This window comes from Lissotriton vulgaris, chromosome 7 (genome assembly GCF_964263255.1).
Source record: "Lissotriton vulgaris chromosome 7, aLisVul1.2, whole genome shotgun sequence".
NCBI classification, from domain to species: Eukaryota; Metazoa; Chordata; class Amphibia; order Caudata; family Salamandridae; genus Lissotriton; species Lissotriton vulgaris.
The window spans coordinates 1257745763-1257769868 of record NC_141695.1 but is presented as its reverse complement, the minus strand read 5'-3'; the positions used below and the strand labels follow the sequence as shown (position 1 = coordinate 1257769868).

General features: G+C 43.6%; 1 protein-coding gene across 1 annotated transcript in view; it reads left to right on the top strand.

Moving 5' to 3' along the window:
• The window catches only part of GRK6 (G protein-coupled receptor kinase 6), a 627649-nt gene extending 608729 nt beyond the window's left edge, over positions 1 to 18920 (top strand). The window contains exon 16 of the mRNA XM_086931798.1: positions 17841 to 18920. Within this exon, the coding sequence (XP_086787924.1) occupies positions 17841 to 17849 (9 nt within the window). The 3' untranslated portion in view covers positions 17850 to 18920. The remainder of the gene's footprint in view (positions 1 to 17840) is intronic.
• Positions 18921 to 24106: the final 5186 nt, after the last annotated feature.

Here is a 24106-nt window from a genome sequence, read left to right as displayed (position 1 = left end):
AACACCTTTTATGTGGATAGGGCCCCTATGGATATAAGGGATGACCACCTCCCCGTGGTGTTCTTGCTTTTATTTGAATTCCAAGTACCTCCAGATGACGGTAAATGGCTTAGTCAGAGATATGCCTGATCTTTGAATTAGTCTGGTCTTATGCAGCCACGGGTACGTCTTCTCCTGTATTTCTCAGCTTTTGTAGACTGTCAGTCAGCACAGTACAGTAATGCTTTGGCGAGGGAGTTTGGTGTTATCAGATCTCATACACGTCGACAGGATGTTGATCGAGGTTTGTTGATTGACAGTGTCAAATGATGCTCAGAGATCAAACAGAACCAGGAGGCATGGTGCACCATTGTCTGTGATGTTTGGGACATTGGTCATCGTCAACAATTTTTAACTTGATCTGAGGCCTGATTGTTAGCCATGTAGGATTGAGTTGCTGTCAATTTGGTTTTGCAGAAATGTTGGTGACCATTTTTCTCATTAAAATCCGAAAGAATGTGAAGAGGTAGTTAATGGATGGCAGGTGTGATACTGTGAAGGTTGATATCTGCTTCTTTTGTAGTGCAGGGTTTACTAAGCAGTGTTGTAGATTGGCTGGCGGTTTTGTGGGGTGACCAAACCTCTTGAGTTTGGCTGTCGCTGTTTTGCACTAGTTGTGTTGGTATAGGTGCCTGGTGATGGTATGACCTAGCAGATCTAGTAGGCAGTGTCTTGTCTACTTGTTGCTGCCGGTTGACTGGTGGTGTTGCAGATTGGAGGCTGAACAATGATAAATGTTGGCAAGTGTCTTTTTTGTGTCAGTTGATACTATATCTTTGCCAGTGATGTTGAGGTTTGAATTGACCTTTATTAATGCAGAGAGTGGATTGTCTGATAACACAAGTTGGTGCTTTCTGCAATTTTCAATATTCTACCCCAATGTAGGGATCTTTTGCCTCCCAAGGTTATTGTATTGGGCCTTGTGCTTTTAACGAGGAGTTTGGAAGTGCATCTAAGGTTTCTTATTGGACTATATGACAGTCATTTTTGTAGGTTGGGGCATGGTCCAGTTGTATCTTATGCATCCTAGGTGGATGTATGTTTTTATATATTTTGTCCCTGATTTTTCAATTTATTTTTCATAAAACAAAGTTGACAGTAATGTTGTGATAGGTTCAAAAAATATATTAATTACTTAAGAGCATCGATCAAACATCTGCCTTACCCTCTGATTTTTTTTGTGTGTGTGTTCTGGCGTTCTGTGGCTGTGTATTTGTTCCTATGACAGGAGAAGAATGACCCATTTCCGGTTTTACTCGACACCTATTCGAGAAGGGCATAGTTATCTGGAGCTTGAGAAAGCAGTACGTTAAATTATTAATACAGATTTATGTCATGGGGCGTATAAATGTCCTTCTTGGCTGCATGAAAACACCATTTAGATCTGGCTTAAGAGTGCACCATTCAAACAGTAGTAAATGGAATAAAAGTGACAAAATGTAGTCTAAGAAAGTATTTAAGCTATTGAAAGCACTGACCAATGATAAACCAATAGCGTTGGTGACGGAGAACCAATGACTGCCTCACAATGTGACCTTCCGCAAGAGGGTGCTTTCTGACCCTTTATTGCATACTGTGGACACAAATACCCACACACACTGGCTCCAAGTGAGAAAAGGGGCCCTGTGCAAGCTCTTCAGTCTTGTTCATAAATCTCTGGCTGGCAATGGTCCACTTTATACGATAGAAGCATTTTCCTTACTTAACTAGTAGGAATCTTAGATCTAAGGATCAATTTTTGCTATGCCACCGCCGCATCCGTACTGCGAGATACAGGGGAAGGTCGCTTTCCTATCTGGCTCCTCATCACTGGAACAAACTTCTTTTTCCTAGCCACTCCTGCTTGCATTTTACCAACTTAAAAAAACTTTTAAAGACCTGGCAATTTTGAATGTTTGTCTTGCCTAGAACCTTATAGAGCGCCGAGATACTCTTTCGGGAGTGAGTCGCTTGTGCTCTACTAAATTCTTTTTAACATAACATAACACACCAGGAAAGGAAGACCAGTAATGTCACTGATGCACTGTAGCTGCTTTGAACCATCTGTCTCGTGTGCCCACACTTAACAGAAAAGAAGGGACAAACCTCTCCCCATTCCATAATGAAGTAGATTGCACTGTAAGTGTGCAGGCCACATACAAACAACTTTGCATTCCCGGCCACCCAAAATGGCACTGAAACTATTTTTAGAGCTGGGTGCAGGCCGTAATCCTCAATCATGGAGGATTCAAAACTCATGGGCTTCCAGATCTAACAGGAATAATGAATGCACAAAAATCTTAGCGGGTCGTATGTTTTAGGATGGAGGGGTATAGGAAGAGATTAGGAGACCCGCTTGGTCATTTTTGGAAATAAGGCCAAGTGATGCCTTGTGGAGCAGATATTCCAAGTTTAAATGGCTGCACTGGGTCATACATGTTGTACACTGGTGCGCTGTCATGCACGGTGAACACACTTAATATAGCCTTATAGCCCGCCGTAGAGGGCTATACCGGCTATTAAAGGCCCTCTCCAGCGTTAAAGACCCCGAGCCGAAGGCGAGGGCCTTTAACAAGGGAGAGGGACTTTAATAGCGGTATAGCCCATCTACGAAGGGCTTAAAGGCTATTAGAACATTCTGTCACTAGAGGACAGAATGTTCTAACAAAAAAAACAAAGCCTTTTGGGAGCGTGAGGGGATGGGAATCCCCTCAGGTTCCCTGAAGCCTTTGTTCACAGCCAGAGCTGTGAACAAAGAAACATTGGAATGTTGGAGCTCCAGGCTTATACCAGCCATTATAACCCCGGAGCACTCCACTGTTTTCAATGGAGCTCCCAATATTCCAATGTTCTAATTGAAAGTATGTCTTGATAATGATAATAAATTACAAGAAGCAACCTCCTCAAAGTAGCTTGAAGAACAGCCAAGTCCTAATGCTTTTCAAAACTTATGGGTTTTAAAGACAGATCTGATATTCATGAATTCATCTTTTACTTCCATTTTTCACAGCCCCCCATGCATTATTCCTCTGTGGTTAAAAAAACACATCTTTTATATTCCAATCAGAAACATTGTGTTCCCAGTTCGAACTTCAGACACGCAGTAAATTTACGCGACCGCCAAATATCTTTTTCCATCTGAAAAAAACTGAGCCGCAGAATAATAACAAACAATAATAACAATGGTAAAAATAATAGCTTGTTTTATAGGCAGGGCTTTAATACCGTGGTATTGCCGTTTCCAAGCGCGGTAAATGGCCAGTATTTTTACCCAATTTAATGGCGCGGCAGATGTAGTGTCCATCAAAACTATAACGTCAGGAGAATTAATGAGCATCAGGAACATTGTTATGGGGATAAAATGGCCGAACGCCTCAAGGAATAATGTGCCATGGATAATACTGTAATCTGAACACCATGTACCCAGTTAAAATAATGCCCTTTAGTACTGAGCAATGGGATAATGCCCCTCAATTTACTGTGCCGAGGGACATTGCTCCACAGAGTTCTAGGGGCAGCCATTGCAGCATATTACTGAGCTATGGAATAGGCTCCTGAAATAGGCTCTTCTCAGGTGACTCACACTTCATGAAAGGAGATGCAATATGTATATTAAGACGTCATTTGTAGAGCCTGAAAGCTTTCAGATTGGCGTATTCAAGAGTATTATTTTTAGATTCTGCCTCTTCTTCGTAACCGCCTCGGCCAGGGTCGGACTGGCCTATCGGGCAATCGGGCTGGTGTGACGAGGCTGTGTGCGAGTCCTTTCTTAGGTGTGTGTGGGCCTGTTTTGTAGCCTGGCGGCTAGTTTTTATTGTAGATTTCCCTGATATTAAAACAAACATTGTCTGCAGCAAGCTCAAGTCCATACAGTCTTTCAGCCCTTTCACAAAACACTTACACAGCATCTCTTTACAAGCTATCATCACTGCCCCAATTTGCAAACAAGGGCCACTTTTTTTGCTTTCTAATCTACTAATGGGGGCCGCTTTTATTTTGGTGCCCAGGCCTGTTTCTGTCACAGTCCAACCATGGTCTAGGCACAGATAAAATGGGCAGCCTCTGCAAGTTTCAGCACCATGGCCATTTGATGTGTTTTTGTTCTTTTTTGGAAGCACGCCTAGAGTTGGTGATATCTCCACGCTATGAGCTTGTCTCTTACAATTGGCTGGAGTCCTCCAGAGACCTGTTGTTGCTAACACCAACCTTCACTCTGAGCATTCATGTGGATCTTATCCAGACTCACTTCAAACGTTGTTCTTGCTAACAACACTGACCTGGAGAGCTCTGCTCTTGCTAGCACAGTCTCCCATAGTTCTGCAGGGGTGGCGCCCCCCGTTATCGCGAAGGAGCGTCGTCCCGCTGCTGAAACAATGAGACACATGTAAAAATAAAATAATAATAAAGCAGTTAATAAAACTCCTTTATCACCATTTTATTTTACTCCGTAGCCAAGCCGCAGCCTTGAGGGTGGGCCCAGTAGGGGGAATGGTGGGCTCAGGGCACGGCCGGCCAAACCAACATGCACACTTGGATATCTCCAGGCTGTTGCTTGGAGATATCAGCAGGGTTTAGGAGCACTAGCTCCCTGTCCCTGCTGGAGCATGGAACAAGCCAGCTCTGCCCAATCCCTACGCTTCTCTCGTGCTGGGTAATACCAGCATGAGAGTAGCACCTGGATTGGCCCAGAGGACTCTGAGAGCCTGTGTGAACATTGTTGGAGCAGAAGAGGTGGCAGACATCAGGCTGCAGGTGATTTTTGTTTTTCTTTAATTTTATCTCCAATGCTGCCTCACCAATTTCCTGCGCTAGCAGCGGCCACTGTATTTCTGCTCTTGCCAAGACAGTCTCTTATATTTCTGCTCTTGATAGTACAGTCCTACTCAGAGATCAGCTATTAATAATGTCTATGGTTCATCCACGTTATTGATAATACCAGGAGTCACTCAAAACTCTGAAATGAAATGAAATGAAAAATTGCACTTGTATAGCGCGTAACTACCCAGAGGCCTCGCACCCTTAACACCCAACCTTGATCAGAGCTTAGCTCTTTGCTATTGACAATAGCTCCGGATAACGACTCCTTCTCCACCTGATTGACTAGAGGCCTCATTTAGTGTTGACACTTGCAGGGCAGATGCTCATCTGTCGCTCTGCGTCACTTAGATTTTGGGTAAGTACGTGGTTTTCTCTAGTGGAGCATCAGCTGGCTCCGACAGATGAAACCGTTAACCTGGCAGTCTATCCACCACTGGGCCGCCAGGTCCCTGTGTCCGTCACCAAGCCCTTTTTAGGGTAGAGAGACTGTCACTAATTACCCTTCAGGTGTCCACCATACAACTCATACATTGGCACAGAATTTCAGGAACAAAAGACCCTCCGCTGCAGGACCACTGATTTTTGTGATGGGCTGAAATAAATTCTTGCTTTAGAGGCATAGTCAAAGAAAACAAAAAATACCTTTGTCTAGTAGGGCCAAAAAACATGGCGCCTGTTCTGCAAATGGCGCGGCCTTCAGTGCATCACCCGTACTATAAGGGGTGTCAATAAAGTTAATTGGATGAAAATGCTATCATTATACAGCCAAACGAATGAGTGGTGTGTAATGGATTGTTCTCTGGACTTCATTACAATTTAACTTTGACTAACTTTAAAACATCTGTTATTGGTGCAGAAAGAAAACACAGATTCCATTTTCTTTTTTTGACTTCCCCTCAGGCCCCCTAGATCCACCTGCTGTACCCTTTATTCTATACACGGCTAACAGGCCCTTATCTTGTTCTTTATTGACTTTGGCTCCCTTGCAGCATCTCTGCTACAACCTCAGTCACTAGCATTGTCATGGATTAAAACCTGCAAGGTGCTTGCTTCAGTCAGCCAGATTTCCCAAGTGTTCTAACTCTTCATGTCAGAATTGTAACTAGAACTCCCAGAAGGAGGCAGATTTGAGCATCCTTTCACATATATAAGGGCCCTGTTCATTTTTAAGTTCTTTTTTTATATAAATATATATGTATACTATTTATATTTGTCTTCCTCATGCATTGGTCTGCTGTAGTCTCACTCATATTATGCTTCTCCCACAACAGCATACAGCATGATGCATAGAGTCAGACCACTTTAGGCACTGGCTTGCCTGACAGTGAGTGACAGCATTTCGCTCTTATACGATATGCACACATAAGTAGTCTTCTTCAGTGCCGGGGACTACTAGTGCAATGGTAATTTTACATAAAATATATACGTATATATTTTGTCTTTCAGGCAATGCTTGTTTTCATACAATGCGTGCCTTCAAAACAAACAACATTCACACACAAAATAAGCATTCGCAAAGCAAAGAGGTGAGCAGTCAATGCCAGACCCATTGTTTTTGCCAGTGCTTGTTTGCGAGTGTTGTTATATTATCAGGATTTTCAAGGTGCAATATGGCCACAATTGAGGCCTCTTGGTGGTAACCAGTGATCTGTGTAAAGAACAAGCGGATGGACTATGGGGAGCATAAGTCTGCCTTTAAGAGCTTTCTGAAGTAAGGGTTGTCCGGGATCATGGTTCGCAACTCGACAACGCTGTCGTTTTTTAGTAACGCCACCGGGACAGTAAAGGCTGTACGAGCCCATCTAGATGCAGCTCAGAATCAGGCAAAAGAGCTTGTCTGAAGATCTAGGACGAAAAAGTTGAATCAGGCAAATCTCAAATGCCAGCCAGAACATGTCACAGACCATGTTGGAAATGCAGAGGACTTTGAAGATAACTCTCTTTGAGAGCCAGTGCAGGCTCTTCAAGGTTTGGATGTCTGATTTTTTCTTTGTTGATGTCCTGGTATGAACAGGAATTGCTGTGCTTTGAAATGTCGGAATCCGCTTTAAGAACTCAGGGGCTGTTAGATGGCATTTTCATAAGCACTTCTAGATGCCAAACCCAATGGGGAAAGGGCAGAAAAGAAAAACATATTTGGATTATTTTGAGATGATAGAAACTTTGCTTGATCAAGCCATCAAGTGTGAGGGGAGGTTTAGAGACTGAGGAGAGACCCATATGAAGGCAGACTACAACTATTTTTAGTATCCCCTAGATGGGTGAGTTGGGTTAACAGATAGATTTGCAAGGCTTGTGACCATTTCGTTCGTCTGTCTGTCTGTCTGTCTGTCTGTCTGTCTGTCTGTCCGCCCATCCATTGCTTTGCATCTGGCTATCTGTATTGCACCCTTCATAGATATGGCAATGTCTACCTGCTAAGACCTATTCACGATAGTCGATGGGAAGTTGTTATTTCATAAACCGTATGAAATATAGTGCTTTTGAAGGATTTTATTGGTGCTAAAAACCAATATAAAGTTCATGGACAAATATGAAAAATGTGGAGACCAATCAGAACCACAAACCTATACTTGTTGATGGTCTATGTGTTTGAGAGATTGATGTTTAAAAGTACAAGCTGACTGTTGATAAAAAAAGAATTTGCCCATGTAACTTTAGCTTGGCCAAACACTTGATCTTTCACAACAGGATGGAGAAACCATAGTTCTATCAGTGGCGGCTCCTTCGCTAAGGAGGATGAGAGTGTCGCCTCCCCTCCTTGAAGCAGTAAAAGAAAGAAATAAAAAAAATGGTAATAATGTCATGTTATCATTTTATTTTGTTCTCCTGCTCCGACAGCTTTGCTTGAGGGGGTGGGGTGGGGCTGCAGAGCAGGGGAGGAGTGCTAGAACCCTCCTAAGTGCGCAATACCTGTTTGGTCGGCCCTCTCGTGCCGCCCAAAACAGTCATGCGCACTTTCCCTGTTCTCCATGCAGGCTGCATTACAGCCTGCATTGAGAACATGCCCACCCCTCCAGCCCTTGGTTGAGCGCCGTGTTACGGCGCTCAAACCAATCACAACGCTAGTGCTTCCTATATTCTCCAAGAAGCCAGGAAGGGGACGCAGGAGAGGTAGCAGCAACCGGCCGGCTGGGAGGTAAGTGATTTTTTTCCCCCTGATCCCCCACCACGATTTTCCCCCCACCCCGCTCTACTGCTGTTCCAGGTAGCAGCCGTGGCTGAGTTCTATGCTTCCAGCTTTATCACCCTCTCCTTTAAAAGCTGGGGGTTGTATTGGGCTTGACTGTTACAGCCGGAATGTTTACTCATGCTCTACATTCCAAGTTAGTGAAGGCATTCCAAGTTGAGTCAGTTGATGCCTGGCGGGCTTGGGACGACCATGCTCTGGTGCACTCAAATAAATCTCTATTTTAATCTAAGCGAAGGCTGTGGCGAGTTTGCTTGGCCCTATGGTGTGGTAGCCTTGAGGTAGCTGGATTCTGTGTGTGGAGTCCAGGAATAGATTCTTGGAATTTCAAGTGAGTTTTCCATGAAGGGGCAGAACATTGTGGGCTGAGAGTGATATAATTAATTCCTTAAAACTGCTGTAACCTATATCTTCAGATTAAGTAAATCACTTGGAATTACATGCATGTGCACATGGGGCCATTCACACAGCAAACTAAGAGCTAATCTGAAGAAGAACCCGACATCTTGTACATTTGAAGCAAGCTAATATGACTTTCTTCTTCTACGACTGAAGTGTCATTCCAGACTACTTCTAGCAACTTAGACAGAACGGAACGGCATTTCCTTAAGGGGCCATTACTTTTAATATAGTAAGTAAACTGTATGAACAGTTCGTTACATACGCACATGCGTGATTCAAATGACGCAGGAGAACCGGCATCACACGTGCACCTTCATTTGAATTGTGGGGAACTCACCATGTTGCTGAAGCTTCTTATGTTTAACGTCAGAGGGATATAACCTGCCTACGAAGTTATGACTTCCACAAGGTCACGCATTGTGACCTACGCGGTGGACATCGTTGATGTTGGCTCTGTTCAGAGAAATCATTGAATGCAAATTCAAGGTGCAAGGAACCGTGGAAGAAGGGGATCTTTTTTTGTAATGGCAGCTGAAGTGATTCACTAAAATATTATCGGCACGATTAACATATAAATGTAATCTAACCGTTGATATAGTTTACGCATTGATGCAAATTGCAGCAGACTATACAAGGTCAGAAAAAAATACAATTTTGCCATAGCTTGCATTGGTTTTCTCAGCCTTCCTGTTTATATGTGCATGTTGGATCCCTATGGTGCCACAGAAGGATAGCTCCTTAATTTAAGAGATTATATTGAGTTCACATGACATTTCCAACTGTATTCTTCAACATTGTATTGGTCCTTATGCCTTAAGGAATTTTGTAGTAGGTAATGGTAAAGAGTGGACAGTGTATTAGTCCATTACCATTTTGAAAAGTGGACCCTGAACAAATCCCTTGCATAAAAAATTAGAATACAGAATTTCAGCCTTAGTCCCTCACAACCTTCTTGATTAAGCGTCCGAACTTTCCTTAAGATGGGAGGAGTGGAAGGAGTACTTTTTGAATTACATTGCAGAAATTGACGACGATAACAACTTTCAGCGGATCAAAGGAAAATAATTTCATTATATTCCTTGGGCCCTAAAGGGTTAAAAGCATACAGTCAGATGATCAAGGCTACAAGTGTGCAAGATATTAACATGTTTAATGCTGCTATTGTTGCTCTTCACAGCTATTTTGCAGCAAATGTGTATCTAGATATTACTATATGCAAATACTTCCAACGTACACAAGGTAAAAATGAAACAGTGAGAGAGTTAAAAAAGTTAGCAAGAGTTTGCAAGTTTGGCTCCTTACATGATGATTTAAGAAAAAATCAGGTGGTGATTCATGCAAGCAAACCTGCTATTTTGAAATAAATGTTATGGGTGAGTGGAGATTCAGCCTTAGATGATGTGCTAGCCATAGAACGAAAAGTGTACATTTACTGAAGATGTGCCTTTGTGTTCCAACGTGGACAGGAAAAGTGTGAGACACTATGCACATTTAACGGTAAGATTGAAAACAAAACCATGTAGCAACCATTTTAGGAATAAACCAGTGACCAACATTATATCAATTTAATGAGTTTAAGAGACAAATTGGTGTTAAATGTTGATGATAAGGCATGTAAAGGTAAACCAGAATGCTGGGTGAGGATCGTAAGTTTCATTCTGTTTCACTCTATAATATTTTTTACAAAGCAATATGGAAATGTAAGTTAGTTAGCAATGTAGGTGGGACATTTATAGCACCAGATATATACCCTGAGGGTTACAATGAAGAAAAAGTGATATGATGGACTACAGATGGTTCACTTGGAATTTAAAAAACAGGCACTCATGAGGAAAATTGTATGCAGCTATAAAGGGCCTGTGTGTTTTAGAATGGTTCAACCAGAAATATTAGCACATTGTCAAAAATCCTAACAGCAAGATCAGGTTCTTGTAGCTGATGAAGGCATCACTGTGGTGGAACACTAAGTCTACCAAATTTCCTACGGTTTAAGAGAAGACTTTAGGATTTTTTTGTGGGTTTGAGCTTACAATTATTCTCGAAGGTAATGCTTGCCCCCCAAAGTACACAAGGTCAGGAATATAGCAATGGAGAGAAGAGAAGAGGTTTCTAAAGATTTAGAGAAGTTAGTCGGTCTAAAAGTAATTAAGCTTATTGAAGGTTCAGAGTGGATTCCTCCAGCGGACGTAGGATGGTGCAGTAATGGAACATATCAGTCTGTGTAGATCTGCGCCATCTGAACAACAATATAGTGGTTGACAGATTTCCACTTTTCCACTATCAAAAATAAATGAAATGGTAGCAAAATTAAAGGAGCAAAATGATTTTCAACGGTTGATAAATTGTCTGGTTATAATTAGGTTTCCTTAGCCCCAGAATCAATTAAACCCAGGAATTTATCACCCCAGATGGTTGTTTTCAAATCAAGCGCATGTCGTTTGGCTTGGCATCAGCTGCTTTTTTTTTCAACAGTTTATGTTCAATTTGTTTTTTAAAAAAATTATATACTCTTTTGTCAGGAATATATTCTAATTTTTGGAAAGGATAGGAATGAACATGACATCAAGTTACAAAGAGTTTTGAGATTCTTGTAATGAAGGGGATGGCAGTGGAATTTTCAAAGTGTAGATTCGCAACTGACAATGTAATGTATTCGGGTCATGAAATTTATTTATTATACCGAGTTTTATATAGCGCAAACTTGACCCGAATCGGGTATCAGAGCGCCTTACATAGCACCTGTTGCTATCATTGATGTGCCTTTAAATCTGTAAGCTGTAATAAAATACAATGTGCAAAAGAAATTTACAAAACTATATGTGAAATGATGGTGAATATTAACATTTTTAGGGGTACCTCATACTGATAAGACTGATGTCATACCAAATCCTTCATTAGTAAGTGCAATCAAGGTAGCGCCTGTACCCACTAATACAGATGATGTTTGATCATTTTTGGGGATGGTAGAATATTGTGCAAAGTAAATCTCTACATTTGCAGAAAAAAGGTATAACATTAGGCAATTGTTAAAAAGGCAAAGAACAAATTTGAGTGGACCTCACATTGTGAGAATGATTTTGAGAGAATTAAACAGGAGATTGCCAAAGTATCCGCATTGAAAGGCAGAGACGTTTTAAGGCATGGGCTAAATGGACTTTGATAAAACAGAGATTCCCTTGAACAAGGTCATGTACATAAGCACCATAAGTGTAGAGTGTAGAGTAAAAAACTGACAAAATTTATTGTATACAGTAAAATTAAAAAAGCAGAAAACATAGTAAGCTGCTTGACATAGGTTGATAAAGGTGGATAGAATTTCAACAAACCACGAAACGCGTCGACGCCCTAGTACAGTGTGATTCGAGGCTCAGACACTGTTGTTGACACAGTACAATCTTAAAGTGCATAACACCGGTGCCTTAAAAAGAATATCAGAACACACACCTTGTATTGTACAAATTGTATGTCTTACTATTTTTCTGTCTGTTCTTAGCAATAATGCTGGTCAATATTGAATGTGGGATTGTTATTTTATTATTATAATTATTTTAACCCATGTCAAGCAGCTTACTATGTTTTCTGCTTTTTTAATTTTAGTGTATACAATAAAATCTTTCATTTTTTTACTCTTGATTTACTTGTTATAGTTATTGCTTTTTTCCACTTATGGTGCTTATGTACATGACCTTGTTCAAGGGAATCTCTGTTTTATATTGGTTGGTGAACCCCATTTTCCTTGACTTCAGTTAAGGGGTACCTCTCCTTTTTCACTTAAATGGACTTTGACCCAGTGCCCCAACCTTTCAAGGGCACCCTTCTAAAGATTTCTGAACAGCCCCATATTCTCTACAGTTTAACAATAACCAGTATGTTTAGTTACGCTCTTTTTTCTAAGCCAGGCCAGTCTGTCCAGCCAGCCCAGCCCCTACTTGAGGGATAGTGGTGGATAAAGAAAATACCCACCAGGTTAGTTTCAGCAAGAGCTTTAAACTTCTAAAGTTCAAAGACCCAGCCCAACTGCCCAAGCCTTTGCCTTATGTGACATGCGCCACTTACTGTGCTGTAAAGATTGGCATTGCGTGCTCCCTCTGTGACTGCGTCTTCCTCTTCTAGCTGCTCCCAGACCAGTGCAAAGCCATCCTGCTGCCTCCTAACTGCGAGTGCTAGTCCAACGTAGCACAGACAGTGCAGTATACAAGGGCACCCAACAGCACCGTGTGGCCAAAGGATGCTGACGGTCTAGCCACACCACACATCATGGCTAGAAGGCTTGGTAGGATCACTACTCTTTCTACTTTAATAGTCCAGTTCAGCTGGAATCCACTTGTGGCAAGGTAAAACCAGCGGGTAATCATGTATCGCAGTGCAGAGCAGCATTATATACTCCCTCCATGACTGAACCGACCACCTGGAGCTGCTGCTGGACTGGTGCAATCACAACCTAGAGCCACCTGACTCAAAGTCCCTGTTCCTCACAGGAGCTGAGGTTCAGTAAATATAAAAAACACTCCCCGTTTGCACAGGAGCGAAAGGTGAGGCACCAGTTCACTGTCTCACATGCAGCAGGCTTGTTCAGACCATTTGTCTTTCTGCTTCTTGGTGCCGGCCAGTCAGAAGGAGATTTTTCAAAGGTTGGGCCCAGATATAGGCTGGTCAAGGAAGAGGTTGTTAATGGTTCGACCATTGTCCCTGAGGATGTGAATCAGCTGAAAATGGATAAAAATGCTGAGTTGAGTTGTTGTAAGCGGGGAGCCCAAAATATAGTTTGGCCCGAGGCCCGCAAAATCCTTAAGATGTCCCAGTTTGAAAGGTCATTAGTTCTGGTGCCAGTAATAAAGGTTACGGTGTGGGTTTCACCCATATGGATTAGTGGGCCGTAGAGTGTGTGATTGCTTATGCTTCCAGAACACTATCACCAACAGATAACGATATCCATTTATAGAAAAGGAAGCTTAATCATTTTGGGGCCTTTGTGTGGTGTAAGCCAATCACTATTCAATGTGACAATAAATCTGTTGTGCAGAAATTAACAACCGAATGTACAGATAATGCTTCACGTAGGATGGACAGATTATCATTGTGGGTGCAGGTCTATGTGTACAAAATTGTATAAGTACCAGGAATAAATCATTTGATTAGAGATTTTTTTATCCAGAATCAATCAAATAGGATTTGAGAGCGCTACTTATCACCCCTGAGGGGTATCCAGGCGTTCGGGGAGGGGGGGAGGGGAGGGGGAGTTAGTCGAAGAGCCAGGTCTGCAGGTCCTTCTTGAACTCTTGTTGGGTGGGGGATGTACAGGGGTGGAGGCTGTTCCAGGACCTGGCCGCCAGGTGGAGAAGGCGCGGCCACTGCTCCCGCTTCTGTGGATGCGGGGGTGTGGCCCAGGAAGAGGGATGAGGAACGAAGTTTGCAAATAGGTTGGTGGAAATTCATCCTGTGGTTGATGTAGGCTGGTCCCTTGATGTGATGGGCTTTGTAGGCGTGGGTGAGCAGTTTGAACTGAATGCCTATTCAGCTTGAGGAATGTTAGGATGAAATATGGAATAGTTTCCAGGTGACTTTAGTAAATAACTATGGTCCATCTGCAATAAGAAAGGAGTGGGTGCAGAATTCCAGAAGGAGGTTGTTCTACTGAAGGTGAACCGTAAAATGGAAAATACAAGGCCTAAAAAGGGCATCTTGACCCGGTTGAAATACCCTTTTGGGAAGTCAGATATGAGTTATTAATGCAGGATGACATGATTTTGAGAGGTGATAGGGTGGTACCTACTTCCTTGTGGGTTACGGGAAATGATTTTGAATGTATGCCATGAAAGGCTTTTTGTTATAGTCAGAACTAAGTCAGTGGTGAAAAGTTTGCTCTTGTCACCAGGCATGGATGTAGCAGTAGTATGAGAATGACTGAATTGATCTATAGTTGATAAAGCTCTTTGATTTTGAATCCGCCTATGTTAGGAGGATTCCAACCAAAGCACTTTGGAAGCCTATTGCAATTGATATCATGGGACCCGAAGGAATACCACAAAATGCTTATTGACTTATTTTCAAGATGGCCTGTGGTAAAGGTTGTAGAGAAGGTGGATTTTTTTTTTGGATCAAGTATTAATTTTATAACGAATTCCAGACACGATTTTGTGCGATAATGGTGTTCAATTTGACTCAAAAGCGGAGATAAGTTTTTGGGAAAAGATAGGTGTGACACATAGAACTATTTCCTTGTATAATCCCAGTGGGAAGGGGATGGTTGACAGATTCAACCTCATAATTAACCCCTTGCATGCTGATGACGGCCCCCGTCCGTCATGCAGCACGGTGGGCGTGAGCTGATGACGGGTGGGTGACCCACCTAGGCAAGGCCGCATGAGCTCATAGGTTAACAAACAATGAAGCCACTACCTCCTTTTGTTATTATGAGAGGGAGGTTCCCAGGATTCAAATGTAACTCAGAATGGTTGTTTATTCCTGGATTTGTGTATGGGTCTTTTGAATCTGTTCAAGAGAAGATGAGTGAAAATAAACACAAAACTAAGAGCTACAGTGACAAGATAACCAGCATTTAGGGACTGAATATCAAAGTTGGTGATTTGGTTCATATAAAGATACTGTGGAAGGTTGTTAAAGGTGCCCGTCAGTTCTAAGAACCTGAGGAAATGATGGAGGTTTTTGAAAAATGCGGTACGGTTGAACAATGGCAAGGCATGGACCTTAAAAAGAGTTGCCATGGGGTGAAAGGAAGTATGGAAGAATTTTCAGCAGCGTGCTTTTAGTGGAGATGTAGCGTTACTGTATGATTTGGATGATTTTGAGATACAGGCAAACCGAGGAAATAGCACTAAAAGTATGGATGATAGGGATAGTTATGTTGAATTGTCCATAGAAGGGGAAGTGGTTGGAGTGGAGTTGCAGAAAGAGGTTGTACCGCAGTAGAGGAGCTGGAACACTGAAGGAATTTGAGGAGGTCAAATTCATGGAAGTATGTTGAAAGGAGGGATGGAACAGGATCAATTAGATAACAGGGAGATAGGAAACTTCCTAAATGGTTAAAAGATTAGATTTGTGATGGAATATGTATAAATGTTCATATGAATTGTTGTATATAACTTATTAGTTTGCGTAAGGTTTTATTTTATTTGTTTAAATAAGATAAATTAAGGAGGGGGGTTGTAGGCTTGAGGTAGCTGGGCTCTGAGTGTGGAAACCAGGAGTAGATTCCTGGAATAGCAAGTGAGTATTCCGTGAAGAAGCAGAACAGTGTGGGCTGACAGATTGAGAGGAACGTTTCCTTGGATCTGCTGTAACCTATATCTTAAGATGAAATAAATTACTTGGAACTATCTGCGTCTGTACATTGAGTCAATATCACAACATACGACGATATTTCTTCACATACTCTCAAACTTGATCACATCAAACCTATTCTTGTTTCAGTTCACTAAATACTTCTGCACTCAGGGCCGGCTTTAGCGCTGGTGGCGCCCCGTGCCACAATCACTTTTGGCGCCCCATGACCAACTCCTCGGATTCTCTCACTACCACCCGGCAAAAGTCCACCTCATCTCTCCAATCATAAGATATTGCTAAACACAGCGCACCCCCCCCCTCCTGCGGTCAGCACCCCCTCCACAGATCAGCGCCCAGTGCGGTGACACCAGACGCACTGCCCTAAAGCCGGCCCTGTCTGCACTACAGGACTGTTTTAATAGGTTGAGTATGACTGACAGGGTTCTTCCCCTGGTACAGCTTGCCGGTCTGACTAAAATGTTACACTTTCCCAGATTGGCCAGAGTGCAAAGGGGTAGGATCTTACGTTGCACGGACATTGTGAAATTTACCACAGTAGAAACCCTCTACTAGAATTTCTCTGCTGTTTCCATCCTATATGGAACTCTCTTCTTCCCTCTAGAAAACGTTCTCCAACTGTAACTGTTCCGTAAAGCCTTGAAGCTCTTCCTGTTTACGCAAGCCTATCCCTACCTAGGTTGATTTGCTTTCTTTCAATGTTTTACATGTTCTTGTCTGCATGTTTTCTTTTGGTTTTTTGTATTGTCTTAGTTTGTCTCTTATTCCAGTAACTAAATTTGTTTTTCTGTAGTGGTTTTTATGTATTGTATCATTATTTCATATTTCATTTTGTTGCATTGGTGCTTATCATATCTTACAACTGTTGTGCAGCACCTGTGTTTATAAATATAAATAAATAAATAAATAAACAAATAGATAATGCCATGGCTAGAAGGAGAAAACATATTTGGGAGATTGGTAATCCTGATGGACCGACAACAGGACTTCAGGCCTGATTACGATCTTGACGGACAGAGTTACGCCGCCACAAACGTGATGGATATCCCATCCATCGTATTACAATTCCATTATATCATATGGCACTAGTAATACGGCGGACGGGATATCCGTCACATTTGTGATGGGGTATCCCATCCTCACCTGGATTATAAATGCCCGGGGCAAACTGGGGGTCTGGTGTTTTTGTCATCTGCATCACCAGCGCGGGAGCACTGGTTCATGCATATGAGAAATGAGCACACATTATTCCCCAAAAACGTACAAGAGGGAGGAATTCACTGCCACCCTCACTTACCCAAACCACTTGTGTTATAGTTGACTGTGATTTGCCCAAAAGGTTCACAAGCCTTTCTGAAAGAGAATATTCCACTTAGAACGTGCCAAGGGTTGACGCACTGCACCATAACAGAGAGCGCGTGGGTTCACTGGTAAGTGCACCATACATGGTGCTAAAGTTCTTTAAGCTGCTTCCCCGGTGCCGTATCACAGACATAAGCTGACATGCAATGGCCAGAAGCTGGAGACCGCTAGCGCTTCAGAGTTCTTTGGCTCGTGTCATGAATGGATTTGTACCAAATACTGCCACTTAGGGGACTTCCGACAGCTTTGTCGTACAGTATACTTCGAATAAGGGAGTTTCTTTCTACTTGTGAAGCCAGATTGCTTTGAAATGTTTTCACTGGCCATAGGATGTTGAGAAATGTGTGGGTCCTTGTGCCTTTGGGCTTCTGAGCAAAGCTACAAGCTTTGCATTCATCCCCAGTGTGTTTGTGTGTTTCCACAATATTGCCACCATGTGTTCAAGACAGACCTGAACAGTGCTGGGTTTAGGGTTCTCCAGGCCCAGCCCATAGGGAGGCAGATATTCCAGCTCATTTGGTCAAAAAGATATCAAAACTTGAACAAAACTGAGGTCTCTTTGGGGCAGGTGTTGTCTCTGACCCCAGAGAAGAGCAAACCTGAACTATCCAGGTAGAACTCATGACCTATGATAGTAGTAGTGTACATGTACTGAAAGTATGCATGGCTCTGTGGGGTGGTGAGAGGAGATGTGTCTGGGCCTTAATGAAATCCTCATTTGGTCTTGTTGTGTGCTTTGTCGTTTCAGCCACTGTGAGATGATGGATAAGACCTGGTAACAATGCAGCACTCCTGCAGCTGGTACAACGACAGCCATTGCAAGTACAGGATAATGGACACTGGATCACTTGGGCACAACCACCGTGATAAGTCTCGCAACGGCATCACAATCTGGTGTAGACTACAGACGAAGCTTCGAAAACCTGCCATATTCTGCCAGCCAACTATTCTTGCCATCTGCCACCACGCTACCTTCAATCCGACACCTGGACCGCCCTCCAAGGGCTGTCGAGCTCCTGAGTATATGTGACAACCCTGACTTAGAGTAGGCTGAAACATCCACCCGGCAAAGCTTCCAGTGAAACTCCCGACAAACCTGAGCCTTCTAGGACCACAATTGGGTCGTCTTAACCACACCTAGACTTGCTTACCTGAGTCTAGGCTACCAGAAGCACGCCGGGACAAAAACTGAGCCAGGCACACCTGGGCCATTTGAGAAACACGTGTCCTACCTTACCTCACCAAACACGGGCTTCCAGAGCTGCAAACGAGCTGATTGAGCCATGCCCGGGGCATCGGCGATCAATTTAGGCAGTACCAGCAGAAGCCATGTTTCCTGAACCGCATCATACATTGGCGACCCGAGAGTCTGAGCCACACACGGGCTACCTGAGCCATACTTGGGTCACCTCAAGCATACATAAGCCCCAACACCATACGTGGGCTACATTAGATACTGCTGGTCTGTCTGCTCCACATCTGGGCTAATTGAACTGCTCTCTGAACTGCACCCTGGATCCAGAGCAGGGCGAAAAGGATCATCTAGCAGAGACATAAACACAAGAAAGGGGGACGGTAGACTAGGAAGTGGAAGAAGGGTCAAAATAAAGGGGGTGAGAGAAAAGAACAGAGGGAGCAGCAGGGAGTGAAGCAGCAAGGAGAAGGGAGTTAAGGAAGGCACGAAGGAGAACACAGGGTCAAAAGGTTTGAGAGAGCAAAGAAAAGACAGCAGAATGGGGAAAGGTGGGATTGCGAAGAAATAAGCTTGAATAATGAGAGAAAGTTGATAAAGTAAAAAAGAGCACAAAAGTAAAAGGAACAAAAAGTAGTGTTGAAGAGGGAGAGACGGGTGCAGAGAGACACAGGAGAGAAGTAGGAGGTATTAAAGGAAGGAGAGTGAGGTAAAGGGGCAGATGGAAGTTCTCCAACCGAGAACGCTGGGCGGCTTTGTAGACTTAAGTCCCTCCTAGCCAGTTGCGTTGTGGTCAGTGCCCGAGAGTAGGAAGGGGGAGGAGAGACCTGCAGACAGGAATCCCCTCCCCCTTACTTCTAGCCCCATCTTTTGATCATTTCCAAGGTCTTCAAGTTCCTTTAAAAACCCTCAGTGGACCTCAGGCCTCCCAGGGAGCGTCTTTCTTTCTTCTCACCACACTCCATAGATCCCCCCACTGCCTGCCAGGGTCTGGAGCTTAATTTAGTAATCCTCATTTGGTTGGAATTATTTATACTCAATCGTGTGTGCCTCTGGAGATCAGTCCAGACTAGGGGCTCTCACCATGGGGATGTCCCAGGGTACCTACACCTTCCTCACCTGCTTTGCTGCCTTCTGGCTTATCTGGGGCCTCATTGTGCTACTTTGCTGCCTGTGCAGCTTTGTCCGCAGGCGGGTCAAGCGGAGACGGGAGGAGCGACTACGGGAGCAGACAATGCGCACCGTAGAGATGGAGCCGCTGGAGTACGAGGAGTACGTTAGCAGCCCAAGGATCCCTGTGCACCACCGGATGCGCAGCGAGCCACCACCTGCACCACCAATAGTACAGACCAGACCATGGTCCAGCAGGACTGGTAAGTAGCATGGGAGTTGGCATGCAATTAAAGCAAGGGCAAGGTAAGGGGTGGTAAAGGAGTGCAATGGGGCAAGGCCATAGTCAAGACTACGTGTTTTGTGGGGGGCACGCCTTCTTATAGCTTGTGTTGTTTTAGCAACCAATACTGTATTATATGAGCAGGAAAGGCAGTAAATTAGACTTCAGGGACATGATTCATTTGATGCTTAAGATGTCACTCAAAATGTCCATCTTTGCACACTTTAGTGTTTTGAGCAGGAGGCAAGCAGCACATTTGCAACACTTATTGTGGCCATGACTGGAGGGACGGATGTACAGACCGGTCACTTACATTACTGGGCTTTTGAAAAGCAAGCAGAGGGGTTTCATGGGACCATCTCATTCTTTACCAGATGCAACTTCTTCAAAAGCATGTTTTCAATGGGGTACTCATGCTTTCAAACCAGTCTTTCAGCACATTTTTCTTTCACTTTGACTTAAATATTGTCGGTCAAAGAACCCTGCCCTTTTCATAGACTGAGTAGGCGCCTTGAGGGCCTTCTATCTGGGATACTTTGCACTGAAACATCTAATTATCTGGAAGACTCCATACAATTCCACCTACCCTGCAAAAACTGTCTAAAATATACGTTCTCCTACAAACCACTGAGGTGATGGCAACAGGCATAAGAGATTGTGTCATGTCCGTTTCAGACAGTGTTTGATTTGAAAAAAAAAATAAGTGCCAGTGCTCTATTCATGAGGCAGCTTGCACCAGCCCATTTCACCTGTAAGCTACCGCCTAAAACAGAACCATCTACTAACAATGAAAGTGGGGAGAGGGTGTGGCGTAATGGGCAGAACTGCTGACTTCGACCAGGTTTGAGTCTTGGCGTTGGCTCAACATCCTGTGATTCTGGGCAAATCGCGTAATCTCCCTGTAAATGAATGTGTCCTTAACTGGTGCTCATGAAAAGCGCTGGTGTGGATGTTTAAGTGCCGGTGCTGAGCACCGGAAACCACCGGCTCAAATCAAGCACTGGTTTCAGATACAGTTGTGTGTAAAGGGTCCTACCATGATGACTAATACTCAAATCCTAAAATTAATGGTCAGCTGACCAGACTCAATGGAAATTTTAGACCAAAGCAACATGAGTAGAGCTACACTTAAAATTAATTTGCTATGAGACCGTTCCATAACCTAAAAAATATTATCAATATATCAATTGCAGACAGTCACTGGGCGTGGAAATTAATTGGCATCAACATTTATTCAGGTGGGTGGCATAGAGGTTCACAAGTCTGGTGCTCACGCAGTGCCCATTGCGGGCTTCTGCTTTGTTAATAAATATGTTCTGTGAATAGGAAAAAATACTGGTTTAAAATTATAAGTATACATTTTCCATATTAGTGACCTTGGATATAGATTTATTATACAGTAACAAACCCCAGGACCATGAGTTGATAGTAATGAAGCAGGTACTCGGTAAAGGAGGAATCATCGGGTACTGATCTCATTCAATTTGGAAAGTGTCTGCATTGCTTTAAACAGGAATGTCACCCTAATCAAGGAACGTGGAATGATTCTCATTACATGGACTAGTGACTAATGGAATTTCTCACTGGCGTATTTCATGTATGGAGGTGCCTAGTCCACTTCTATAGTTTAAAGTATTATGTGACAGTGCAATAAACAATACTAAACAAGCATTAAAAATGCAATAGATTTCGTCTTAAGTTAAAGCCATTTGCTTTGCTATACAATAAAATTAGCAAAGCAAATGGCCTTAACTTAACCAAAGGCGAGACCTGTTGCATTTTCAATGCTTGTTACATTTTCCTCCTTTATACGCCTGTCTTTCTCTTGGTCTGGGGAAAAGTCTGATAATGAAAATGAGGCCTCTTGCAAGTCATAATCTGCCAATAGCTACACACATGGGTACATGCGCACGAAGAACATATGGCCTTCAGCCTCACCTTGCTTCATTACAAAGCATACAAGTACCCTGCCAGTCGTATCCGTAGCCGGGTCTGGTGGCTCAGTGGACTAATGGGTCCGCTGCAGGGGCCGGTGTCAACCTCACGGTCACAGGTTCAAATTCCGACGGCTCCACTCAGCTTTTCATCCATCTGAGGTCGATAAAATGAGAACCATTGAGTTGGTTAGCAATAAACATTTGTTATTCAGCGCCAAGATGCCTACGGGTGAACGTGCGCTTTACAAATACACACGTTATGTTGCTATGTTATCTCTTCAGGGAAAGCAATGGAAGGGAAATCCACATGACTGACAGAAACATATAAGTTTCCACCTGCCTGCCACATAGGTGTACCTGTTCTTCCATTTGTTTACTCATTAAGCACTAATGCAGATGGAATTCGGCTTCTTTGGGGCCGATTCCGATCTGGGTCTAAAATCACTCCGACCGAGCCGGATCCGGGGTGTTTTCAGACCGAAGAAACAAAGTCCCACGCACACAGATTCAGTATAAACAAGTAGAGAGCTACTATATGTAATTCACAGAGACAAATGTCCAACGTTGGTTCCTTGAGCTTTGATGTATATCTCCTTTTATTAGATCATCACACCAATGGTAATTAACAGCCAGCCGACACGTGTTTCGTTATAGGTCTGTACAATCACAGATGCTATAACTCTTCAGGGCTCAATGGCTGGATCTTTATCTGTTAGGGCCCTAGTCCGGTGATAATTCCAACCCGGCAGGGTGACCTATTAGTAAGAAGATGACGATGTATTGATTCCGTTATTTTCGAATCACAATATTTGTAGAAGACGCCAGAGTTCAGCACCTCTGTGCCATCAGTATTAAACGGTCCAAAACTTAGAGACGTGAAAAATCCTTCACCGGGCACCACATGGGTACGTGTGGTGTCAAGGCTCTAGGGTCGAATCACCCTCGCTACAACTGGCGTCCCGGACCGATCCGGACTCCTGCAGTCCGACCGAGCGAGTACGATGCGGCCGTACTGTCGGACTCCCATTGAAGTCATGGGGAGCCGGTCGTACAACGCGTACATGGGCTCCCATTGACTGAATGGACATGTTCCGGACAAGTGCGGCCCCTACAGTGTGTACGCATCAGTGCCATCTGCACCGTACATGCCTGTGTTGGGGAGACCCATGGGTCTCCCCCTGTGTCCGAGCTGTAAGGCTGCGGGTAACAGGGGTCCGATGCGGACCCCTAAAGTCCAGCTCCGGGAGCTATTGCGAGCCGGAAGCTCCGACTCGATCCGGCTGTCCGAATCGCGCATCGTTCTGGCTCGGTCGGAATTCACCTCCATTGCGTGCCATGGTTATCTTACGGCCGAGACGTACGTAGCGGTTCGGACCCGTAAACGATTCGGAAGGAGATTTTGCGCTTGCTCGCATCGTACTTCGTCGTCCGGACCTGTGTACGAACCGGACAGAAATTCGGCTTCCGAATCCGACCCGCTTGTCCCAAACCCGATTCGGAGCCCTTCCGACCAAGATCGGAATCGGCCCCTTTGTGTTTGTAAAACAAAATTGCTCGCTGAGCAAACAGCTGAAGGTTGCGACACAGTGCAAAAAAGGAAAAAAAGAAAAGATGAGGGGTTCTTTTTGGAGAAATAAACTTGCTGAATTGAGGAACCTGCTTACCTTTTCCCATTTAAAAAATAACCTAAAACTTCCTATTTTCCACCATGAAGTCATTTTCCTAATCAAAGCCGGTTTCTAGCTTTTTCTTGCTGATACCGAAATATCCTAGAGGTGAATGTGCAATTTCGGAGTTTTACTATGACCCAAAAGAGGTGAGATGGAGGAAGGACGGACATAGCTGTGCTGTCTGAACTGTTGATACATGATGGACATTTCTAAATCACTCTTTTCTGCACTTTCCAGCACCATTGTACCATTTACACACGCATACTCCATACCATTGAAAAAAAGTTTAACCCAATGACATGTTATTTGGTGGAAGGGTAGTAATCCATGCAGATTTATAGATTTATTACTACAGAGCAATGCTCAAATCCCACGGTTTTACCACAGTGGAGTGGACATTCCTATGACGACTGTCTGTCTCCTCTTGATCGTCACCGCTTACCCCATGCGCTTATGCAAAGAGACTGTGCGCTGAGCCTACTTACATACCAATTTTTATTACTACTCAACATGAGAGAAAGGCGGGCTTATAAAGGTAGATGCATTATAATTGTTTGGGAGGTGCGTCAAGATGACCCACTCAAGACTTCGGGCCTCTCATGAGCGACAGTCCCTCCCACACTCATCAATGGCAGTAAATAGCAAATAAGGCTCCGCACATCTGTATACATACTGTACTTTACAGGTGTCACCACATTACAAATTCTATGGTTTGTACGAAACAGTTCCTACAAATATATAGGGCATGCATCTACGTACAGCTGTCTGGGCTGTGCCCCTCCACTGTTTGTGCTACCTACAACACGCTGAAGTTAGTGGATT